General features: G+C 52.2%; 9 protein-coding genes across 9 annotated transcripts; 1 reads left to right on the forward strand and 8 right to left on the reverse strand.

The window, feature by feature from the left end:
* Positions 1-901: 901 nt before the first annotated feature.
* Positions 902-2,535, reverse strand: M421DRAFT_62255 (putative bicyclomycin resistance protein; the record flags this gene model as incomplete). Its single annotated transcript, XM_033595953.1, has 4 exons — positions 902-1,124; positions 1,205-1,336; positions 1,385-2,371; positions 2,423-2,535. 4 exons carry the CDS (start codon positions 2,533-2,535, stop codon positions 902-904), a joined length of 1,455 nt encoding a protein of 484 aa, XP_033448769.1.
* Positions 2,536-4,080: 1,545 nt separating this feature from the next.
* M421DRAFT_62702 (uncharacterized protein) lies at positions 4,081-5,835 on the reverse strand (the record flags this gene model as incomplete). Its single annotated transcript, XM_033595991.1, has 1 exon — positions 4,081-5,835. One exon carries the CDS (start codon positions 5,833-5,835, stop codon positions 4,081-4,083), a length of 1,755 nt encoding a protein of 584 aa, XP_033448770.1.
* A 275-nt stretch (positions 5,836-6,110) lies between these two features.
* On the reverse strand, positions 6,111-6,698 carry M421DRAFT_48400 (uncharacterized protein; the record flags this gene model as incomplete). Its single annotated transcript, XM_033594748.1, has 1 exon — positions 6,111-6,698. A coding segment is annotated over one exon (588 nt), but the record flags the coding sequence as incomplete, so codon positions are not given.
* A 143-nt stretch (positions 6,699-6,841) lies between these two features.
* Positions 6,842-8,073, reverse strand: M421DRAFT_420408 (DDE-domain-containing protein; the record flags this gene model as incomplete). Its single annotated transcript, XM_033592470.1, has 3 exons — positions 6,842-7,325; positions 7,401-7,996; positions 8,070-8,073. Coding segments are annotated over 3 exons (1,084 nt in total), but the record flags the coding sequence as incomplete, so codon positions are not given.
* Positions 8,074-11,070: 2,997 nt separating this feature from the next.
* Positions 11,071-12,410, reverse strand: M421DRAFT_92262 (uncharacterized protein; the record flags this gene model as incomplete). The annotated part of the gene is made up of 6 exons (XM_033598022.1): positions 11,071-11,261; positions 11,292-11,391; positions 11,444-11,586; positions 11,634-11,715; positions 11,811-11,986; positions 12,110-12,410. 6 exons carry the CDS (start codon positions 12,408-12,410, stop codon positions 11,071-11,073), a joined length of 993 nt encoding a protein of 330 aa, XP_033448773.1.
* Positions 12,411-12,748: 338 nt separating this feature from the next.
* On the reverse strand, positions 12,749-13,850 carry M421DRAFT_4995 (uncharacterized protein; the record flags this gene model as incomplete). The annotated part of the gene is made up of 5 exons (XM_033594790.1): positions 12,749-12,940; positions 12,991-13,106; positions 13,158-13,267; positions 13,320-13,520; positions 13,576-13,850. The coding sequence occupies 5 exons, from the start codon at positions 13,848-13,850 to the stop codon at positions 12,749-12,751; spliced, it is 894 nt and encodes a 297-aa protein (XP_033448774.1).
* Positions 13,851-14,700: 850 nt separating this feature from the next.
* Positions 14,701-15,702, reverse strand: M421DRAFT_62729 (Cut8-domain-containing protein; the record flags this gene model as incomplete). The annotated part of the gene is made up of 2 exons (XM_033595994.1): positions 14,701-15,554; positions 15,630-15,702. The coding sequence occupies 2 exons, from the start codon at positions 15,700-15,702 to the stop codon at positions 14,701-14,703; spliced, it is 927 nt and encodes a 308-aa protein (XP_033448775.1).
* A 328-nt stretch (positions 15,703-16,030) lies between these two features.
* On the reverse strand, positions 16,031-19,716 carry M421DRAFT_420409 (ATP-dependent RNA helicase DOB1). The gene is made up of 3 exons (XM_033592471.1): positions 17,143-19,716; positions 16,533-17,095; positions 16,031-16,482 (listed from the first exon to the last, which is right to left on the reverse strand). Exons 1-3 carry the CDS (start codon positions 19,582-19,584, stop codon positions 16,302-16,304), a joined length of 3,186 nt encoding a protein of 1,061 aa, XP_033448776.1. The 5' UTR covers positions 19,585-19,716; the 3' UTR covers positions 16,031-16,301.
* Positions 19,717-19,932: 216 nt separating this feature from the next.
* On the forward strand, positions 19,933-20,286 carry M421DRAFT_62852 (uncharacterized protein; the record flags this gene model as incomplete). The annotated part of the gene is made up of 3 exons (XM_033596007.1): positions 19,933-20,110; positions 20,163-20,195; positions 20,258-20,286. 3 exons carry the CDS (start codon positions 19,933-19,935, stop codon positions 20,284-20,286), a joined length of 240 nt encoding a protein of 79 aa, XP_033448777.1.
* Between the last annotated feature and the right edge of the window lie 60 nt (positions 20,287-20,346).

Here is a 20,346-nt window from a genome sequence, read left to right on the forward strand (position 1 = left end):
GGAAGAGGCCAGGAGACACATATGCAGGAATATGCCCAGTTAAGAATGCAGTCTTCATATAAAGCAGTGTGGCCCTTCAGGGACTGCGTTGTCATAAGGGGTCTTCAGACTTCAGCGTGTCCAACGGGACGTACACGGCTATTGCAAAGGTTAATTGCCGTAACCTACGGCTCAAATAAGCAACCGTGGCCTCCTGAAACTTCGTAATGATATGGCTAAGCGGTCGTTAAGCGTAATTTATAGTAAATTTCGTATTTGACGTAGCTACGATGGTATTTTTCACGTGGTGTTGAGATACAATAATAGGAAAAAAAGCAAAATAATATTACAGAGATTCGAACTTGCAAAACTACTAGAGCACCTGCCTGTATCAAACCCTGTATCAGCTACGCCTCACATCGCACTACGCGGTTGGTAAGGAGCGGCACCTCCCTCGGTCAGATCTGCTAGGAGTTTGCGCGGCGTGAAGGCCTCTGATGAAGCACATCGTAATTGTCTACCATCGGTCCCATCTCAAAATAGATTTGTCGACATATATAACTAAGAACGCCAATACCGCTGCGGTAGTTGCCATTGAGCTCGAGCGTGTCACAATTTGTGGAGCGCAATTGGACAGCTCATGTGGAGGAATTCTTGACCGGGAAAGAAAGGGCGGTATCGGGGCATTATTTTCGAACGTCACATCTATACTTTTGCTATGGCAGCAAGTATCCATGAGGATGCCCAGCCGCTCCAAAGTCGAGTGGAAGTATCGGAATTTCTTCAATAACATTGCGATTAATATTGTGTGTGAAGATGAATCGTCGTCGTGAGTAGATGAGAAGGGGGCGACTCTATAGAAGGAAGAAAGCAGCAACATGTAAGGATATCCGTAGCTGCGCGTAAACTCTGCGTAGATAGCTCACACGATCAAAACTTCTTTCAGTATCCGACTTGTTCCTCGCAGCTGCGGGCCATAGGCCTTGAACACCACGGGAATCGGAATCATGACTGTGGCGAGACAGGAGAGAAGCGTCCCCGCCCACTGTGTCCCAAGGTTCTCAAACAGCTGGGTGGAGAACAAAGGGAAGACAGCCGCGACGGCAGAACGAAGCATAATATTAGCTGCGACGGTGGAGGCTGCACTGATACAATGTCAGTTGGTGCATGAAAACGATGAATAGCGCCGGGTACCTCCATGGGTCTGAAGTGTTTCGTAACTTACAGCGGAAGGAAAGCATCAATAAGATAGTTAAAGCAAGGCAAGAAGATGCAAAGGACCCCGAAGCCGATGAAGACCCCAGCTATGACCGGGGATACCCAGTGGATGTTTTCGGTGAAGCCAGTCCATGCGAACCTGTCAAGTTCGTCAGTCCCGTAGAGATACTTACCGGGACAAACATACCAGAACAAACCGACCGGAAATATGACTGCACCAAATATTGGAGGTCCAAGCCGCCATTCCGGTACTACTTTGCCATTGTTTGTCTCCAACTTCCGGATGTAGGAACAGTGTTGGGACAGGATGAAGAGCAGAGCCAGCAAGATTCCTAGGAATAAGCCGAGAAATGGCAGTGACCTGGCGCCCATGGGCATCCCGTAAACTTGGCCGAAGACGTAGGGATATGCTTTCAGTAGCGCATACACCAGGCCGTAGATGAATGACATGTACACAGACACTAGCAGCACGATAGGCTCTGCGACGAGCATGCGGAGCGGCCTAGTAAGGTACTTCCGCATGATCGCGTCTAGATCATGTTCAACCTTTTCGTGGTCGGCATGAATCGCCCAGTTGCCAGTCTGTCGTCGCAGCCGCTGTGCCTTCCCGACCAATGTCAAAGGGGCAAACGTCTCATGCAAGAATATCAGCATACAAACAAAATCCGCAAATCCGAATATGGCCGGCAGGTATAGAGTCCAACGCCAGCCAAGATAACTCGCTGTGATGTAGTCACCAACAATGGGTGCAATGAACGGGCCACCGAACACTGTCAACGCGTAGAATTGAATGGCCATACCTCGATAGTTGTCGTTGTACATGTCTGCAAGCACCGCTGGTACCACGCAGAGCGGACTAGCTCCGAATACACCGGCAAAGAAGCGACAGGCGATTAAGGTCTGGATGTCCTTCGAGGTTGCACTTCCGATTGTGAAGATTGAAGACCCTAACAGGCCAATCCAGAGTGGCCAACGTCGACCTACAAGCTCTGAGCTGGGAGCCCAGATGAGAGGTCCGAATGCGAAGCCCAAAACGAAGAGACTTGTGCCCAAAGCAGCGACCACTCTTCCGACTCGAAACTCCTCCCTGGCTTGAGTTTCGCCTGCGGCAAAGATGGCGCTGTTCAGAGAGACCACAAATGTCCCGCTGCATGCGACGAACGATACGTAGAACCTGGTGACAGTGTCAGCACGACTTTGTCGGGCCATTCGCCGGCCGACTTACTTTCTCCATGTCGCCCAATTCTGTGGGTGCAGAGGATCGTGTGGCTCTTCGAATGTGACCACATACTCTTTACGAGATGGGATATAGCTTGGGAATCGTCTTCCACCACCCATAGAAACCGAGTTCTCTTCTGTTTGACCGCTGAAGGCATTCAAATCATCAGGAGAGTTGAGAGCCATCGTCCGTGTTGATGAGTCCCCTAGGACGAGATGATTGTTGAGTTGTCAGGGCAAAAATGTGGGCAAGGTACCGAAAAGCAGATATATTCCAGACTGATTTGACATATTTCGGTCAGGCCCCAAATTTGCTGACTGCATCATAAAATACTATGGTACGGATGTTGACCGGGAATGGCGGCGCACGGAGATGACGCATCTCAAGTCTGGCGGAGCTCTTCGACCGACACGATAGGGTTCGTAATGCTTCTGTGCCCAGCAGTCGCTCAATCTTAACTCGTGGTCTGTGAAAATTGTACTACCCGTTAGCCTTATTGTGTTGACTAGAGGGGCTTCGGATGAAGCAGGGAAATGGCGGAAGAAACGCAGAAACAGGCGGAAGTTGCGGACGATAGAAACGAACCCCAACCGCCAACATCAACTTCATCAACTTACATTAGTTTCACAGTGTGAAGGTGTCTGTAATTAGTTTACGTCTGTGGGGAGCCCTGACTCAGCGATGCAAGCGAATCTTGACGTTGGTCCTTTCATCGTGCCCGCAACATGCAGGCAAACCTCTCGACCCGTCGTTCGAACAAGCATACCGCGAGCGTAGCAGATATTGTGTATACATCTAGATTGTATTGAGACCACTGCTGACTTCATACAGCTCGTTTGGAGAGCCGCTCTGCCGTGTGGCATGCGGAGACAAATCTGAGTAGCTGGGTATCGGTCAGCCTGTAAATGCCCTCATGCACTGCGAACTTCAAGAGTTTATAGTCGCAGAACAATGAGACCGCACGAGCTCTCACGTATGAAGATAGGCGATATCGTTCGAGACAATTGCACCGTGCACTAGCCCAACTCTTTGCAACTACTTTTACCCGGCTCGACCATTACAGTCTGAACATGTCATGATCACTAGTGACGTCACATCGGCAGTCGAACACTGCGTGTGGCATTTGATAGATCTTGACGAGGTTAACTTGCTTAGCCGTATTTAAAACACTAGGATGCGGTACAGTTCTTGTTTCCGATTGGACGTTGCTGCACAGATACCTGTCTGGCAATCGCAGCCGTATGTCTGGTGCATCTGAGTTGGCCAATGGACAGATGTAGAAATGTAGTGTGAAGCACAAGCACGGTGCGACAGCCGCATTCTTCGTTCGGACCAAACCTTGACAACAAGTACCGCGCAACACTATGACAGTGTGACGAAATCGAACGCTGTCGAGGTCGCTGAGGTGGCTCGAAAAGACCTGGCTAGACGACAAACTATACTGGCTGTGATGCAATGAATGTTGAAGAACCGGGTTGGTTTACAATAGGTAGTGTTCACCCAAGCGCCCGAGATCGTTGCCGAAGGTGTGAGAAGACTAGCAAATGATCCCCGGTTGAACATTGAGACCACGTTTCGTCATACAACCGGATGAAATTCGACCGACGCAGAGAACTTGAAGCTTCAAGACTTATCAGTATATGTATTGCATACTCTAGTGACATTTAGAGCTGCAGACCGAAATCGATCCCGGAGCCAAGCATATCTGGATGGGCCATGAACTCGTTAAACCACCAGGACTCTTGCAAAACATCAGCATCTAGAAGAGCATCCTGGTTTTGTGGCAACTCAGTGTCCACAAACGGATACAGACTTAGCATGTTGGTATGGTTCTGGACCTCGGTCTCTCTCCGCTTTCGATGCAGTTGAAGAAAGGTACGGGCCGCAGTCACTGCCTCCCGTGTTGCCTCTGTTGGGTATCCCTCGTTGACCGCTATGATACATGATAAGGCTTCGCCTAGGAGTCCGAATGACTGCGGGGTATCCATGGCGAGTAACATGCATAGCAGCTGAAAAGGTATGTTTGCCACATGGTGCCACGGCAGCCCGCGAGCGATTGCTGAGTGGACAGCTCGAATGCTCTTTTGCATCATATTGAACACATTATGCATGACCCGGTCTGGAACGTCTGATTTGGCGGAGTGGATTCGTCTGTAAATGCAAAGAGTGAGGTTGCACTGGGCTAAAACAGAAGGTGGCTCAGTGTGATCTCTCCTCAGAACTTCCACGAGTGTTGCAAGGAGGCTCTCGGAGCTGAGTTTGTTTGTTGGATCCAGAACTTCGGAGTATGGTAGAAGACCCAGCAGCTCCGCTGTGTACTCTCCTGGCTTCTCGAACAACGGAAATGCATCCAGCGTAGGCAACACAACACGACTCCGCCCTAGATCATAAGATAGCCATATATTCAGATGTTGCGCCACGCCGCAAAGGTTTGTTTGGATGTCAGGAACATCTTGAGGCTCGTGTATTGACACGGGAAGACTGCTGGTACCGATGCGATTGATGGATATCGTAGCATCGATCACATGCAATGTATTGCAGCTGGCCATCCAAGCCTCTTCTGGCTTTGCAGTTAGGCGGAGATAGACGGTCCGCAACAACCAAGCAATAGCTAGATGTTTCGAAGGAGCGCCTGTGATCGATGGATCTAGAAGGCGCTTTGCAAGGGCAACGAGGGTCTGCTCGGTCGCCGAATCCTGCGAATTGGAGAAGAGGCAGGCGATGGCGGCTACGCCAGAGAGCATGGCATCTTTCGCATCAGATCGACTCCGTCCGTTCCAAGTATTCGATATACTGCGAAGTAACGACTCCTTGTCAACGAATCCATAGCATGGGTGGAACTTCTCCAAGTAGATGTCAGCTAGATGCTGCATGTCCACTTCCGACAGAACATTTGACAGTAGTTCCGCATGTGTGGACAAAACAGCCTGTCTCTCCCCGAGAAACAGGTTCCATCCCAGCATCCGTATCGGAGAAACGCTACTACTGGAGGAATTCAGTGACACGGTAAGGAGGCGTACAAAAGCTGCGCCGGAGTTGCTTTCCACAGACCGCAAGTAGCAGGGCGGACCTTGTTCAATTTGTCTTCGAGGTTCTTCCACGAGCCGCTCTAGGCTTTGCTCAATGTCATCTTGGTGCCGATCTGGGAGCATCTCATGTTGATGCTGGCGCTCTAGGAGGCGTGAAGGTGTCTGTGCGGAGATCGACGGGCTTCCTTCTTGCGTAGCAACTGTTACCGACCTACTCGTCACTCTCTGGCTTCGTCGGCTACGGGGGGCTGAACGGTACACACACTCGTACCCATAACCAAGGCACATGTTGCAGGGACGGCTGCCATCGCATTTTCGTTTGCGCTCTCGGCAGGGGTCACAAGCTATGCGCTGCCGCTGCCGTTGCGTCTGTCTTCTTGCAACATTCATTGTCTGCCGGTAATACTCATTAGCGGTATTGAGTCCGTACTGTACACCGATGGTCAGGGTGGGTGAAGCTGCGGCTCTGGCGGAAATAAATGACATGGGGCGGGCGCTACGGTACCGTGTCCGTGCGCGTGATGCGCGGATTCGCGTGATGCGCCGAACCACCTTAATGAGCACCTGCAAAAATGAAGCTATAGAGCCGCATACAATAGCTATTATCACGAGATTTTGTGGTGGATTGCTCCATAGACCTTTGCGACAATATTCTCTCATACAAATTAATTATATAGAGTTGCTGTTCGGCCGCTGCGCGTGGTGTGGGTGCGAGGTGCTGCAGGAGGCTCAGCAGCATCAACCCCACGCGCAGCACCCACAGTGCGACGCTTCTTTGATATTTTTGCTGCAGGAGCTGCTGAAGCTTTGCGCTTGCCTCTTTGGGGCAATTGTACAGTTTTTTCAGCGTCGCAAGCTTGCTTATCGCGCTCTCTTTGAGCCTTGCGTTCAGCTGCTTCCTTGGCCTTCTTAGCTCCGACTTGCTCACGCTCATCCTTCTCTCTTGCCCGCTGCTCACGCCTCTCCTGAGCAATCCTCTCATTGTACAGCTTATTAGCTTGCCTGAACTTCTTCTTCTCTGCTTTTCTATGTTCTTCTGCTCTCTGATTCTGTTGTTTTGCCCTCTCGTCAGAGCGTGCTCTCTCTACTCTGCTGGGAGAGTAGAACTCAGCCCCACCGTGATAGTCCTTGCGAGGCTGGAACTGAAGAACTTTGCTCTCATTCTTGTGCTTCTTCTGAGTCTTAAGCGCCTCTTTAAGACCCTGATTCTCGTGGTGGAGGAGCTGATTTTGAATTGATATATGGTGGAGCGAGCGGCTGATCTTCCTCAGCTCCTGACTAGTCTCTTCCTTCTCTTCCTTGACTACCTTCCGCAACAGAGTCTCTATTTTGAGCCAGTCCTTGCCAGAATAGACTGAAGAAGAGCTTGTGCTGCTGTCAGAGGCCTCAGGGGTACTCTTGGCAAAGCGTTGGAGGATGACGTTAGGCTGAAGGGGTGATATATCCGTTGCCTTGAAGGACCTGAGTATCAGCTCTGGAGTAAACGTGTTCGTCCAGGCCTTCCAGAACAGGTGGAAGAAGTCGCTCTTCTTGATCACTGATAGGCCCTGGCCACTGTGAAGGTGTGTTGTAAGCTCCTTTGAGTACGCCGTTGACAGAGGCTTAAACATTACTTTGTCAAGCAGCTGCAGCGTGTGAGTTAAATGAGGAGGAAGGATAGCTAGGAGTATCCTGTTCTGATCGCAGTATTTGATAGAGTCTATTGTCACATGAGATCCGTGGCCGTCAACAATCAATAGGCGGTACTTTCTTCGAGCTTTGGCCTTGGTGAAGCGATTAAACACCTGTTTAAGCCAAGCTAGGCCTATCTCGTTGTTAGTCCAGCCTGAAGGCGACGAGGAAACAAGCACAGAGTGTTCCCCTGGCTTGATTTCATCTACCTAGCTTGATTGGATGGTGTTGTTGGCGGACTTGTAGATGAGGCCTGGGGGCAGAGCTGATCCATCGCCGCACACACACGCTATGAGCGTCAACCAGGCACAATTGCCATCTTGAAGTGATGCTTTGACCTCCTTTTTCTCCCACATACGCCTGCTAAACACGTGTTTTGTTCTTAAGCTGACCCCAATCATGAAGCCCTTCTCATCCATATTGTACGTGTGCTCAGCGTTAATCTTGTATTCGGCAATCTTGCGTTGTAGTAGGTTGAAGTATAGCTCATATTTGGTATAGGAATCGGCGTTGTGGCGATTGGCGTCCATACCTGTTGAGTATTGAGAGATAAGATGGATAGAGTACTTGTTGATGAAGCGGGTAACCCAGCTCTCGCTCACTGGCTCCTGGGCGACTGCTGACGCGAAATTGGCTATCATCTCTCTTGTAGGAGGTATATGACGAGCAGTAAGCTCTTCTATATATCGTACAAGCTCCTCCTCTTGTTGTAGGGTGAGCTTTTGTTGTGCAAGAACCTTCTCTTTGTGCGGACGCGTCTCACCCCTCCACGTGCGCGTCAACGTTGACTGCACAATACCATGCTTTTCTGCTATTTTAGACCATGGAATAGCATCTTCAGATACAAAAGTATCACACTCTGCAAGCGCTTCTTCTAATCCTATTGCGTTGCGTTGTTGTAGAGCTGAGATAATAGAGCTGTTTTGGTGGTTCGGCGCATCACGCGAATCCGCGCATCACGCGCACGGACACGGTACTGTGTCTGTGCACCCAACGATTGGAGTCAACCAACGATCAGGGCACAACGTTTGCAGTAGATTTTAACGCGTAAAAGCTTAACTACTATAACAGGACTTTCAGATGCGCTTGCAGAGATTAATAATCTAAAGCTAGGCAACATACTTGTATATACAAAGCTTGTAGAAAAACACAGTGTTAATCACAATACGTTGTCCTGTGCGCACTAAGGTGTGCAGGCTCCCTAACGCGTCGCTAACAAGAACTAACAGAAACTTAGCAACTAGTTAACAGGAATTAGATCTAGTCAAGTATATAGAGGAGCTGTCAGCGTGTTACTTACTACCTACAAGGCGTATAGTACAAAATTTTGCATCCTCTGTTGTCTTACAGCCCTGCTCTAATAGCTAGGTTCAGCGCTTCCTGCACCATCACCGCAATTAGCTCACGTCCTAATGGGCTACCAGCATAGACTCTAATTGCTATAACACTATATCAGCGTACAAATACAAGTTGTACTTTAAGCTTCTGTAGTAGAAGATTACTTAATATAACATTGCGCTAGAGAACACATATAATATAGATGAGAAGGGCTTTGCAATTAGAGTGCTAGGTAGAACAAAATAGGTGTTTAGCAAGCATTAATATAAGAAGGAGGTTAGGCAGGCTTGTTAAGATGGCTCACGTGAGTGGGTGAGCCTCCTAGCTGCAATCTGCGCTGATAGTACTGCTCTTCTACCTAGCATTATCTTTGCGTTAAAAAACTCCACCCTCTAGAGCTGCTGGGTGGTAGAAATCCAGGCAGGAAAGCACTCAACCTATGTTGCCTCATCGCCCTCAGGATGGACAAACAACGATATTGGACTAGCTTGGCTTGAGCAGGTGTTTAACTGTTACTCTAAGCCTACAGTAAGGCGCGGTTAAGGTACTGTGTCACGGTTAAGAGGCACTTACTCAAGGGAGTAAAAGGTTGACCTTTTGCTCCGCGACATACTGCCTCTTAATTGTAGATGGCCCACGGGAGTTATCTGACGCCAGATTTTATTAATATGTAATGTATATTTCGATAGATGCGCCTAGTAGTATTGCGCTTTCTATTAAAAAAATAATTACCTAATTTGGCCTACTATTAACTAAGTTATTGAGCCTACCTAGCAAAAGCCTACCTAGGATGGGTATGCTCGCTAGGTATCCCCCCCTTGTTTTACTGTCTTTTAGATTTAGCAGCTGTAATATAAGAGCTACAAGGAAAAGCTATATAAGGAAAATAAACTACATGTGAGTTAATTCTCTTTAAAACAAGCCCTTATTTGCCTAAGTTGGTCTAGTATTAGCTAAGTTAGGGGGGGGTACCCAAACAGGACTTTAGAGCATACCCATCCGCCAGCCTAGCAGGCACTGCCCGGTGGGCAAGTGCACTTACCTCAGAGCTGAGAGCTTGAACAACACAACATCACAACACGACAACAGATAACAATACACTTGTTGATCACAGTCTCCGACCGACACTGCTCACGCAGCTACATATAGCTACGTGAAGCCGACGAAAAAATATGTTGTTCAACATGCTATAGGCTTACCGCTCATTTGCACTACCGCTGTAGCTTCTCAGTTCTTGCTATCAATATCACACATTCTTTCAAAGGCGACTTCATCAGCTACGTTACTAGATCAGAGGACCTAGAATACAACTTCAGCGCAGCCTAAGTGCTTGAAGTAGATTCCGCGCTTTTACAGAGGACAGAGGAATACTACACTTGCGGTGTTTTCAGCTGGAGCGAGACGAATCCGGTCACTGATCGAATTCAAGCGCTTCTTCTCGTTCTGCAAGCCGTCGTGCTTCCGAGCCACTGGTATGTTGACCCTGACTCTCGAGAGACTATCCGCTTTTGCATCAATAGGCCCGATCTTCAGGTCATCCACCGGTTAAAATGCTTGGTGCAATTGTTCAGCAAGCAAGTTCAAGGAGAAATGGTGGTACACGAATACCTGAGTGGGGTTAGACGCAGAGTACAAACGAAATGGGCGTAGTTTGCATACTTTTCAATGAAGCGCGTCCTTCGTTACTAACAAGGGTACTCATTGACAGTTCTTCATGACATTACCCACGTATTCTGGTGAGCGATGCGTAGAAGGTAGATGAAGAGCGGCTTTGTGATGAAGTCAATGACCCAATGCAAGAATTCAGTGGACGAATGGCGAGAGGCCGAAGTGAAACGAAATAACCCGCCCAGAGTATCAACAATCTAGATGACATGCAGCTGAGATGCTTCTCTGCAAATTGCAGAGATACAGGAACTCGAACATAAGTACAGACAGATGTCGGAGCGGTCTCTTGCGACAAGAGAGAGAAGGTACTACGTGTTATCGTCTTTGCTGCTTCCTTACTGCCTTTGCCGTGTCGTTATCTACTAACGTCTATCTGCGCGTTATCTTCTACTTATGTGTCAGTTGTGGTGACAGCAAAGGAAGTGGAGGAGCCCATATCAACACTTCGCTTCTCCTTGCTTCATTCGAATCCCCGTAAGTCCCCATGAAACCACCACTGCAATAGCAGCTTTTACCTAGCAATATCACTTAAAGCCACAAACGCAATTCACACAGCGTACAGCGGCGACAGCCGAAACGAGACCATAAGTCTCAACAAATCCGGCCACGTGTGACAAGCCATGTGAGCACGCTGAGACTGTTCCGCATCAAGAAACACAGCTCTGCTGTAGACTGACTCAGCATCCGCACGCCATCAAGAAGAAGTCTCGGAGTCCTGGCGGCCTGAGTCGGAACCAGCGGAGAGGATGTTACGCATTCAGCACTTTGCTTTGACGTGCCGCCAGCTGTACCGGGAGTGCATGCCGCTCTGTCTAGATACGGAGACCCTCAACATCTACACTTTGCGCGTAATCCACTAGAAGACAATACCAGATCACTACGCATATCTTGACGTCTGTTCGCGAGCGGTAGAACCACAGGCCATGCAGCCATATCATTTAAAAGCTATCAAAGAGAAAGATCTGCTATTCCCAATCTACTGCCGTCCAATAGCAGGCAACCCGGCTGATGCAGCTGACGGGAAGTATGATCCAGTATTCGCCGCTCCCCAGATTGGTGACCCTTCAAATCTTCAAACCACCGCAGATCGATGCCGTTCCTGATCTCGATCCACACAAACCTCTGCGGGATACGCTCACCTACTCACTCATTCATCAGGCACAACAAACGCTCTCCGCCTCGCCGGCCTGCCGTCTCCCCGGCATCATTCACAGCATCATCGTCCTCGCGCTCGCGCTCGCGCTTGACGCCGGTAGTCTTCCCTGAATGCTGTGAGACGTCAGCATTTCCCTTACGCGCCAGCGCGGTACAGTGCGCGTACCATAATCTTCTCCAGGCTAGCGATGAGCTGATCACGACCCATATTCGCCAGTCTCTGCGCACTTAGTGGGTCTCCAGGTTCAGCTGTGGGCGAGCGCTCCGGCGAGAGCGAGCGTGGAATAACGCCCAGGGACTTGAAAGCGCCTGTGTTCCGTGTCAGTCTTGTCTCCGGCGTCGATGGGGCGACGTACGTGTAGACCGGTAGAAGAACGTGTATGCCGCAAACAGCACTTTCTCGACCTCTGGCATGCGGAACTCAGAGCTAAGCAAGGGCTGCGGCTGTGTCAAGCTGTGGTTGTTTGTCAAGTCTGACCGCGTGTGACGTTGATACCGCACTAAGCTTGATGCGTTAGCACGTCGCCGCACACTGGAGCGCATTTCTGGCTGACTTTCTCGTTCATAGGGGCGAGCTGGTCGAGGTCCTGGCGCAGGATGCGTAGGGCATCTGTTCTAGATTCGCGGGCCACGCGGTAGAGATAGACTCTGATGGTGCCGACGCCTCTCAATTTGAGTTGGATACCCTCGGTTGGGTGGGTTTTGTCGTCTATTGATGTTAGCCGCTGTGGAAAGGCGCGCAAAGGTGCGTGACAGACCGATTTCTGGCTCAGGGAAGCGGAGCTTTTGTGTGACGGTCTGCTCTTTGTCACTGGACATCACCATAACGTACTTGTACTCTTTGAATCGTCTTTGTCGCCTGTCTCTCTGAGCAGCGCTGATAAATAGTTGTTGTCAATGTATAGGTCCGTGTGTACTTGTAAGGTTACATCTAAGGGCTGTCTGAACATTGTTCGCACTGAGAACTCAGTTCCGCAGGGCAGCTCGAGGTACTTGTTGGTTGATTTGGTGTCGGCGTCGTCATCAGCGTTTGTGGCGTTTTCGTTGTCGTACTCGTACTCGTACTCCGGCAATGCTACGTTGTCGACTTTGACGGTGACCTCAAGGCCTGGAATAGCTGGTGTGATTGCCATAGTGATGTATGCGAGTTCTGTGGTCCAAGGGCGGTGCTGGTGCTTAGTCGAACCTTGTCAAAGGATAAGAATTGTCTATATGGTGACGTATTGCTAAACGGCGTTTGGCGCGCGCTGAATTGGAGGCAATTGAGAGAACACCTTAAAAGGTGAGAGAAGGCGAGGAGAGCAAGACTCTATTGCAGTACCTAAGTAGTAAGGTAATGCCGTAATTAGGTGGATATACAGTATCGTTTTCTCGTTGCAATCCCACTGCGCGCCGAGGAGTAGTTAAAAAACGCCGGCGAAATCATGCGCAAGACTATAGGTATTCAAAGATCCGTGGCGACAGTAGCAGCTCAGGTGAGATCAATTGCCTCGGTGCCGTCCTCATCAACAGTGGTACGGTAGTGCTCGCGGTGTCTCTTGCTGGCAGACACAAAGCTGACTTCATCGCTGCTGTCATCCGTGTACGTACTGCTCCGCGCTCGCGCATGCTCTCGCTTGACTCCGCGCTCCTGCTTGACGGGTTGAGATGCTTCATCACGCACCTGGAGGTTGTTAGCGTACCCGTGAAGTGTTTTTCCGTGATTGTGCATACCCGCTGCTGGCAGAGCACCTCGCGCATTTCCTCGGCGGTCAATGTATCGATGTCTCGCTGCTCGAGAGGCACCGGACTGGGGGTTCGCGGGATGATCAGAAGCGATTTAAGCACATCTGTGCGTGGCGTTAGTGTCAGAAGGTAGCATCCAGAGATCCACTGCTTACCCCGAGAGCGATACTTGAAGGTGTACGTAGCGAATGGCTCTCTTTCCGGGTCGAGGAACTCACGGCTGGCTTGCGAAGCTGCATTCCCTGATACTTGTGGGGCTCGAAGACTGGGTGATCAGCTCGGCACTCGGTGGCTACAAGTGTTTCGGGCCAACTCACGAGGTCTGATGGGACAGCATGCAACCTTTTAGTGCTTTTTCGGGTATCTTGCCTACCTCTTTCAGTCTGTTGCTGAGAGAATGATCCACCGTGGTCAATGTCTGGAGATTCTTGACGAACCAAGCTTTCACGGTGATCTCGCCCATGCCTTTGAGGTCTTTTATGAGCTGGTGGTCCATGCGGGTGCAGATCCAGCATCGTCTAGAGTCAATCAGTCAGCTTAGTACTCTGGGTACCTCCCGGCTGGGAGATCAACGTACCGACATCGAGTGCTGCGAACGCGAATTTGTGCACAAATTCTTGGCCGTTGACCACTGTCCTAGCTCCTTCCATGAGGTAGATGTAGGCCGGGCGCTTGTACAACTCCTGCTTGCAGTACCTTCCGCCGACCTTCTTCTGATCCAGCCAATACTCAAAGAGGATAGTCGCCGGTGGCCATGGCGACGAAATCTTCCACTGCACCGCAAACTCCGCACCAGATACGGCTTCGATATACTTGGAGGCCACAGTGTCGCTTTTTTTCCGCGTCATCATCATCGAATTCAGGCAGCGGGGCTCCGTTGCATGCTATATTGATCTTGATGCCAGGTTCAGACGGCAGGATTGCCATGGTGAACGCGCTGCGATTGTGATGGGCACAATCGATCCTGGACCTCGCCAGAGACGGTTGAAAGCGGAAGGCTGAAAGATCACCGGTGGCTAGGATGAGGGGAAAGGCTGCATGAACGCGCAAGGATGAGACACGCGGTTGAGCAAACAATGAAAGTGGGGTAAACGCGCTATCACGTGTTTCACTTTCACTGAATGATTGCCTCCCACCAAGCCAGCAAGCACGATGAGCGATGCAGATGTGATGACCAACTCTTTCATTCCCTAACGCTTTTCATTCTGTGACGTCCTCCACAGTCCGATTACACACGCCCTGGCCAACGCAGCCGCGCGCTGTCGAACGCCCAAAACAAACAACTCTATCTGGTATCCCCGGGGTAAAAAGCCACCCAACCATTTGTTTAAACAGTAACAATAGCAAAACATGCACCAAAGGAGGTTGGCTGAGACCCAATACCTCTAAGATCGCAGCCCGTACGCCGGGTGTAACAAAGGAAAAACCGAACCGCCTGCTGCTGTGTGGTGGTATGTGTGTGGAGAAAGAAAACGCTATGCAAATCGTGAATGTGGAAGCCTGCCTCAATGCAAGTGATGATGTGTCTGAGAAGGCGGTGATGATGCAACAGAGACGATGCGAGGCGACGATGTGTCAGGGCACACGAAGGCTCTGGCAAAGCGCGGCTTTCAGCTGTCGAAGAAGTGACCGTCAGTCTCGCTCGAGCAAGAGACGCTTTCTTCGTAACGGCAAGAAGGCCCTGGACGATGTCAACATCTACCAGGCTCCAATGCTTGCAGAAGAGCCGATACCATAGCTGCCGTTCAGCAGCTGCTGTCGAATAGACATGGCATCGGCTTGACCTCCCGCAGCAGTCGCCGACGTCTCTGCAGCCATCCAGCCCAGGCCGCCTCGAAGCTCATTGACGGCCTCTTGCATTTTTCCGCCCGAGACGTCGTTGTGCTTCGCAATCTTCTGGTCCCAGCCGCCGTACAGCAGCTGCATGCCTCCTGCCTTCTTAGCTGCTTCGCGGATGACCATCGCCCAAGCCTTCGCCATCTCCTCATATGCCTCTTCCTTGTGACGGTTGTGCTGGTAGGTGTCCCAGTTGGGCAGGCGGTGGATGACGTCGGTAGCTCCGTCAAGGAAGGCGAGCGATGTGGCAGCTTGCTGTTCGTGTGGCGGGAGGAAGTGTGGTGTGAAGTCCTTCATTGCTTCGAGCAGCTCGAGGAGCTGTTGTCGTACCCGGTTGTATGCGTAGTCAGACGACTGGCTGCCGCCAAAGGGGAAAGCTGCCTGGAACTCCGACTCGTACTTGGACAGCACTTCCAGTGTCGACTGTATGCTGGGACGGGGTGCTGTTGTGACGACCTCGTTGCCAATGTCTGGGTGGCGCTGGCAGATGGACTGCAGCAGGTTGCGCATCTCATCTGGGGAGAGAGTCTCGAGAAGGCGGGGTAGAGGAAGGGCACGGCCAGAGATGTTGGAACGCATACGTTTCTGTATCGAGCGAGGCAGCGGTCGTGAGGATATGGCGGGCGAGCTGGACGGCGACTGAGACATGCGCTCGTCCTCGATATCCTCATCGGCTTTCCGCTTACGGCCAGACATGGCGGAGGAGGGCGAAAGGACTGCAGTGGTACTGTTAGTAGGTGTGCAATGGCGGTGGTAGATGCTGCAGTGACGTGGGTGGCGGGCAGACATACTGTTGCGGATGGGCGAGTAGCGGTTGTGCAGCTGGTGTGGAGCGGAGGGGAAGTTTTGATTGATGTCACACATGGCGGCCGCCCCGGCAAACGATGCGAAGTTGCGCTGGCTGCGTGGTGTGCAGTCGGTTCGAGAAGCGTGGAGCGTGAATCGGTAGCGGTGGAATGTCGTGGGGGGTGCGGTTTGTGGCGGGCGATGTTGGTTGGGCGTGTGTTGTTGTTCAAAGAGGAAGACGAATGTCAAGCAAGCCAGTCCAGAGAGTGGGTCCACGGCTCAGAACCGCCCATGCGTCACTGCGGCCAATCACGCCGCCTGTCAGAGCCGAGACGCTTCCAGCACAGCAACGACAAGACATCACGGTGCAGAGTGAAAAGTGCGCAGTGTATCGAGGAACAGCATATCGGGGGATCCTTCACCGCAAAATGTCGGCGGTGGCAGACCTAGTAGATTCTATTCACATACCGCTTGCACCGCAACGCCTTTTGATCTGCGCGGCGATTGATCCTCGCGCGCCTGAGACACTGGTATGCTCCTGTGGCGTCGAAGTCTACCATGCACCACCGGACGCAGCGCCAGAGGGCGTACCAAACATACCTGAAGAACGTCAAAATGCTATACAATTCTCATGTCGTCGCCGCAAAAGTCAATACGAAACTAAGCTGTTGCCTTAATCAGAGGTACAGGGACTGTGCGGCGACCAAGTCGCGGCGGACAAGCTCGAGCGCTGCTGTGAACTTTTGCTCGAGCTCCTCGCTGCCCATGACTTTGGAGGCCTGAGCGATTTGTCGCAGCAGCTCCTCGAGTCGGCGGAACAGGCGGATTAAGCTGCCTTCGTAGACGTCGGTCATTTTGCTGCAAACGCATTAGTGCATGTCGTTCGACGTGGGTAGGGATCAACGTACCATATTTGAGCGAACGTCGCGCCCTTGGACCATGCGTATACGACATCCATGAGCTCGTACTTGAACGTCTTGAGATACTCCTCCTCGTTGACTGTGAGCTTGCTCTCTTGCGAGATCTTTGCGATGACCCTCGCTTGCTGCTGAATCTCGCGGTACGGCTTGGCCAGGTCCTCCTTTAGCGCCGGAACCTCACTACTCTTCTCCTCGAAAATAAAGCAGCTCAGGCATGCAGCGCATTGTTCGGGAGTAAGCTCATTGAAGAAGCGGTTGAACAGCAGTTCGCTGAGGACGAGCTCGTCACCGGTGCTGATCTCGCAGGCAACACGAGCCTTGAGCTGGACGACGTCGGCATCATCGATGAAGCCTAGGCGGCGCAGCACGCGCTTCCTGCTCTTCAATTCATCGAGCTGGGCCACAGACAATGCATCGGCGATGTCCTTCTTGATTTTCTTGATCTTGTCTGAAATCGCCACCTTATCTGCGTACTGGCTGTACAGCTCTGGTAACATTGGCGAGTTGTGCAGAGGGTTCGATAGCAGTCGAGATTCCAAGACTTCGATTTTCTGTGGTCGTTAGTAAAGGCGTCGGTGATTGCAAAGTGGCTTCTTACCCTCAACAGTCGCTTGAAGCTGTCGTCTGTGATCTTCATGTTCTCGATAGGGTCCAAGATAGCGATGCCGTCAGGGAAGCGCTTCTTGACTTCGTCCAGCGCCTTGCGCACGCTATTCTTCTGCTCCGTAGATTTCAGTTCGTTCGGTAAGAAGACACGGAGATGTCCTATCGACTCGATGCAGCTCAGCAGCACTGGTACAACCTCCATCTTGCCCTTCTCGCCGTCCGCCGGTGGTCGCACGCCCGGTGGCAGACCATCATTCGCCTGTGGCGCGAACTTGCTGTCACTCGCAACTGATAGGAGGACATCGACAACGTACGACTCCTGTGGCTGTAAGATCTCGCCCTTATTTGCTCTCCTCGGTGTGAAAGCAACGACTGCGCCCCAGCCGAAGTCGTAGTCCTTGAACTTGATCTTGACCAATCTGCCGGCTTGCAAGAACTGCAGGCAGTAGTTGGGGTGCATGATGACATCGCGCATGTCTTTAGTGTGAGTATCAAGCTGCTGTCGCAAGTTGTAATAGTCCTTGACGGTTGCCTCATCGGTGATGACGGTATTGGTCTTCTGGCTCTCGAGCTCTGCTAGCTGCTTCTCCAGAGTCGAAACACCAGCTGTGTTCTGGAACTGGAAGAAGCAACGCTCGAGCATGAACTCTGGCGAGATACCTTCAACACGCATCAAGTTCAGAACCATATTGTAGCCCAGGTGGAAGGCAGAATTCAGGTTGTCCTGCTGTCCGCGAACAATCTCCTTTGCAACGGATGGGTCCATCTGCTCGTCGATCATCATGATGACAATACCACGGTCATCGAGACCACGACGACCAGCGCGGCCGGACATCTGAATAAACTCGGAGGGTGTCACCCATCTCTGCGACACACCGTCGAATTTGCGGACACTTGTGAAGACGACTGTCTTGGCCGGCATGTTCAGACCGATGGAGAAGGTCTCTGTGGCGAAGAGGACCTTGATCAGACCCTCCTGGAACAGAATTTCAATGGTCTCCTTCAGGATAGGGAGCAGACCAGAGTGGTGGACTCCGATACCTCTCCGCAGCAAAGGAAGGATGTGCTGGATCTGAGGCAACGAGCGATCCTCTTCTGACAGCATCTCGATAGCACTGCTGAAGACCTTTGAGACCATAGCTTTCTCGGAGTCGTCGTTGAACGAAAGCTGGCTCATGGACAGAGCGTAGTTTTCGCAGTCTCTCTTGCTGAAACTGAAGACGATGACGGGATTGTAGCTCTTGATCATGATCATCTTGACGATCTTGTAGATGTCGGAGCCCTCCTTGTTGCCGCCAGTATTTGTCTTCTTGTCCTTGCCTTTGCCCTTGCGCTTGGCCAGGAAGTCGTTGGCTGCCGATCCTGCCTTGTCGGCGATCGAAGTCATGGCCTTCTGGAAGTTCTCCTCGCGGAAGACGCCCTTCTCGTCGACAATCAGGTGGATCCCGTCAGCGCCCTTGGGGAAGAAGTAGTGCTGCAGAGGGGTCGGTCGGAAGTCAGTGTAGACAACGTGGCATGGCTGGCTGTGCGTCTTGGTGATCCATTCGGCGAACTGCATTGCGTTGGGGATTGTGGCGGACAGGAAGACGTAGCGGACCTTATCGGGCAGCAGAATGATGGTCTCCTCCCAGACCACACCACGCGACTTGTCACGCAGGTAGTGGACCTCGTCGAAGACGACCCAGGCGACCTCGCGCATGATCTCGGAGCCGCGATACAGCATGGATCGCAGAATCTCGGTGGTCATGACCAGACAGGTCGCTGTGGGGTTGATGGTGACATCGCCGGTCATGAGTCCGACGTCGCCAAACTCTGCCATGAACTCTCGGTACTTTTGGTTGCTGAGGGCCTTGATGGGACTCGTGTAGATGACTCGCTGGTTGTTCTTCAGACACTGCGCAATGGCGTACTCGGCCACGACCGTCTTTCCCGCAGATGTATGCGCCGAAACGAGCACGCTCTCGTTCCGTTGGATTGACGAGATCGAGACTTGCTGGAAGGGGTCGAGTGCGAAGGGCCAGACGCGGGCAGGCTCGGCGGGTGCTTTGTGCTCGGAGATGGGGACGTAGTCGTAGTCGGGCGGCAGGGAGACCTGGTGGCGGACCTGATGCGACAGCACCACGCCCTGGCCGTCCGGCACTGTCTGCGCCTGCAGTCCCGCCGAGGCAGCAACCTCGCGCTTCTGCTCCACCTCGTAGTCGTCGGTGATGATGGCCTCGGGCTCGGCGTCGCGCTTCTGTCGCTTCAGCGTCTGCGGCACGGTGCTCTCGGGCGCGTTCTCCTCGGACTGCTCGCTGCCCGCCACCGGCGCATCCAACATGGGCGCGTCTGCGACTGGCGACTTGACGACGCCATTCGCCTGGCGCTTCTTGCTTTTCTTGGGGGCCGACTGCGCGCCGTTGTCGCCGTCGAAGACATCGAAGAGGTCGTCCATGGTGCCGAGTCTCTGATAGTTCGCGTTCACGTGATGGGTGAGTGCAGTGACCTTCCTGGTGTGCAAGTTCGGAGCCTGACGAGGCGCGGGGCGGTCGTGGTGCGGCGAGCGAAACGATGCCCTCGACTATTTACTACTGGGATGAAGATCGCAAAAAGTTGATGCGGGCGGCGCGCGACAGCTGGGGCGTGTCGGTGCGTCGGGGCTTGCCTGCCTTGGCGCGCGAGAGCTGCTGCCGCAACCTCGTCAAACCGCACCGCTCCACCAGCAACGACACCTCTCCGCTCTGCCGCAACGCCAAAGTACGCCCGACTCCGCGCCAATTGCTCTCTCCGCTGACGCCCCAAGATGCTCGCCCGTGCTACCTTCCGCGCCGCTTCGGCCCCCACCCACGTCGCCCGCCGCGGCTTCCAGTCGACCCGCGCCCAGATGTCGTCCCCCTACCACTACCCCGAGGGTCCCCGCAGCAACTTGCCTTTCGACCCGCTGAAGAAGGGCTTCGCCTTCAAGTACTGGGGCTTCATGGGTGAGCTTGGGGCGCCTGCGAACAGGTGACGTGACACGGCTAACGGCTGCAGCTACCGGCTTCTCCCTGCCCTTCCTCCTGGCTGGTAAGCTATCACTTGCAACTGCAGCTCGAACGTGCCGAACGCTAACTGCGACTCCTCTACAGTCTGGCAGACAAAGAAGAACAAGCCGTAAATGCATTCGTTCGAATTGTGGACATGGCTTGAGGGCACTGGGAGACGTGGGACATTGTAG

This window comes from Didymella exigua (genome assembly GCF_010094145.1).
Source record: "Didymella exigua CBS 183.55 unplaced genomic scaffold M421scaffold_13, whole genome shotgun sequence".
Lineage (NCBI taxonomy): Eukaryota > Fungi > Ascomycota > Dothideomycetes > Pleosporales > Didymellaceae > Didymella > Didymella exigua.

What these genes read in the sequence shown, in the direction of transcription:
- M421DRAFT_420409 (XM_033592471.1), bottom strand. Translation starts at nt 19,584, where the DNA reads ATGGACGACCTCTTCGATGTCTTCGACGGCGACAACGGCGCGCAGTCG. An exon ending in GCTTCAAGCGACTGTTGAGG is followed by an intron (nt 17,096 to 17,142) that starts GTAAGAAGCCAC and finishes TAACGACCACAG; the next exon opens with AAAATCGAAGTCTTGGAATC. An exon ending in GCGACGTTCGCTCAAATATG is followed by an intron (nt 16,483 to 16,532) that starts GTACGTTGATCC and finishes ATGCGTTTGCAG; the next exon opens with CAAAATGACCGACGTCTACG.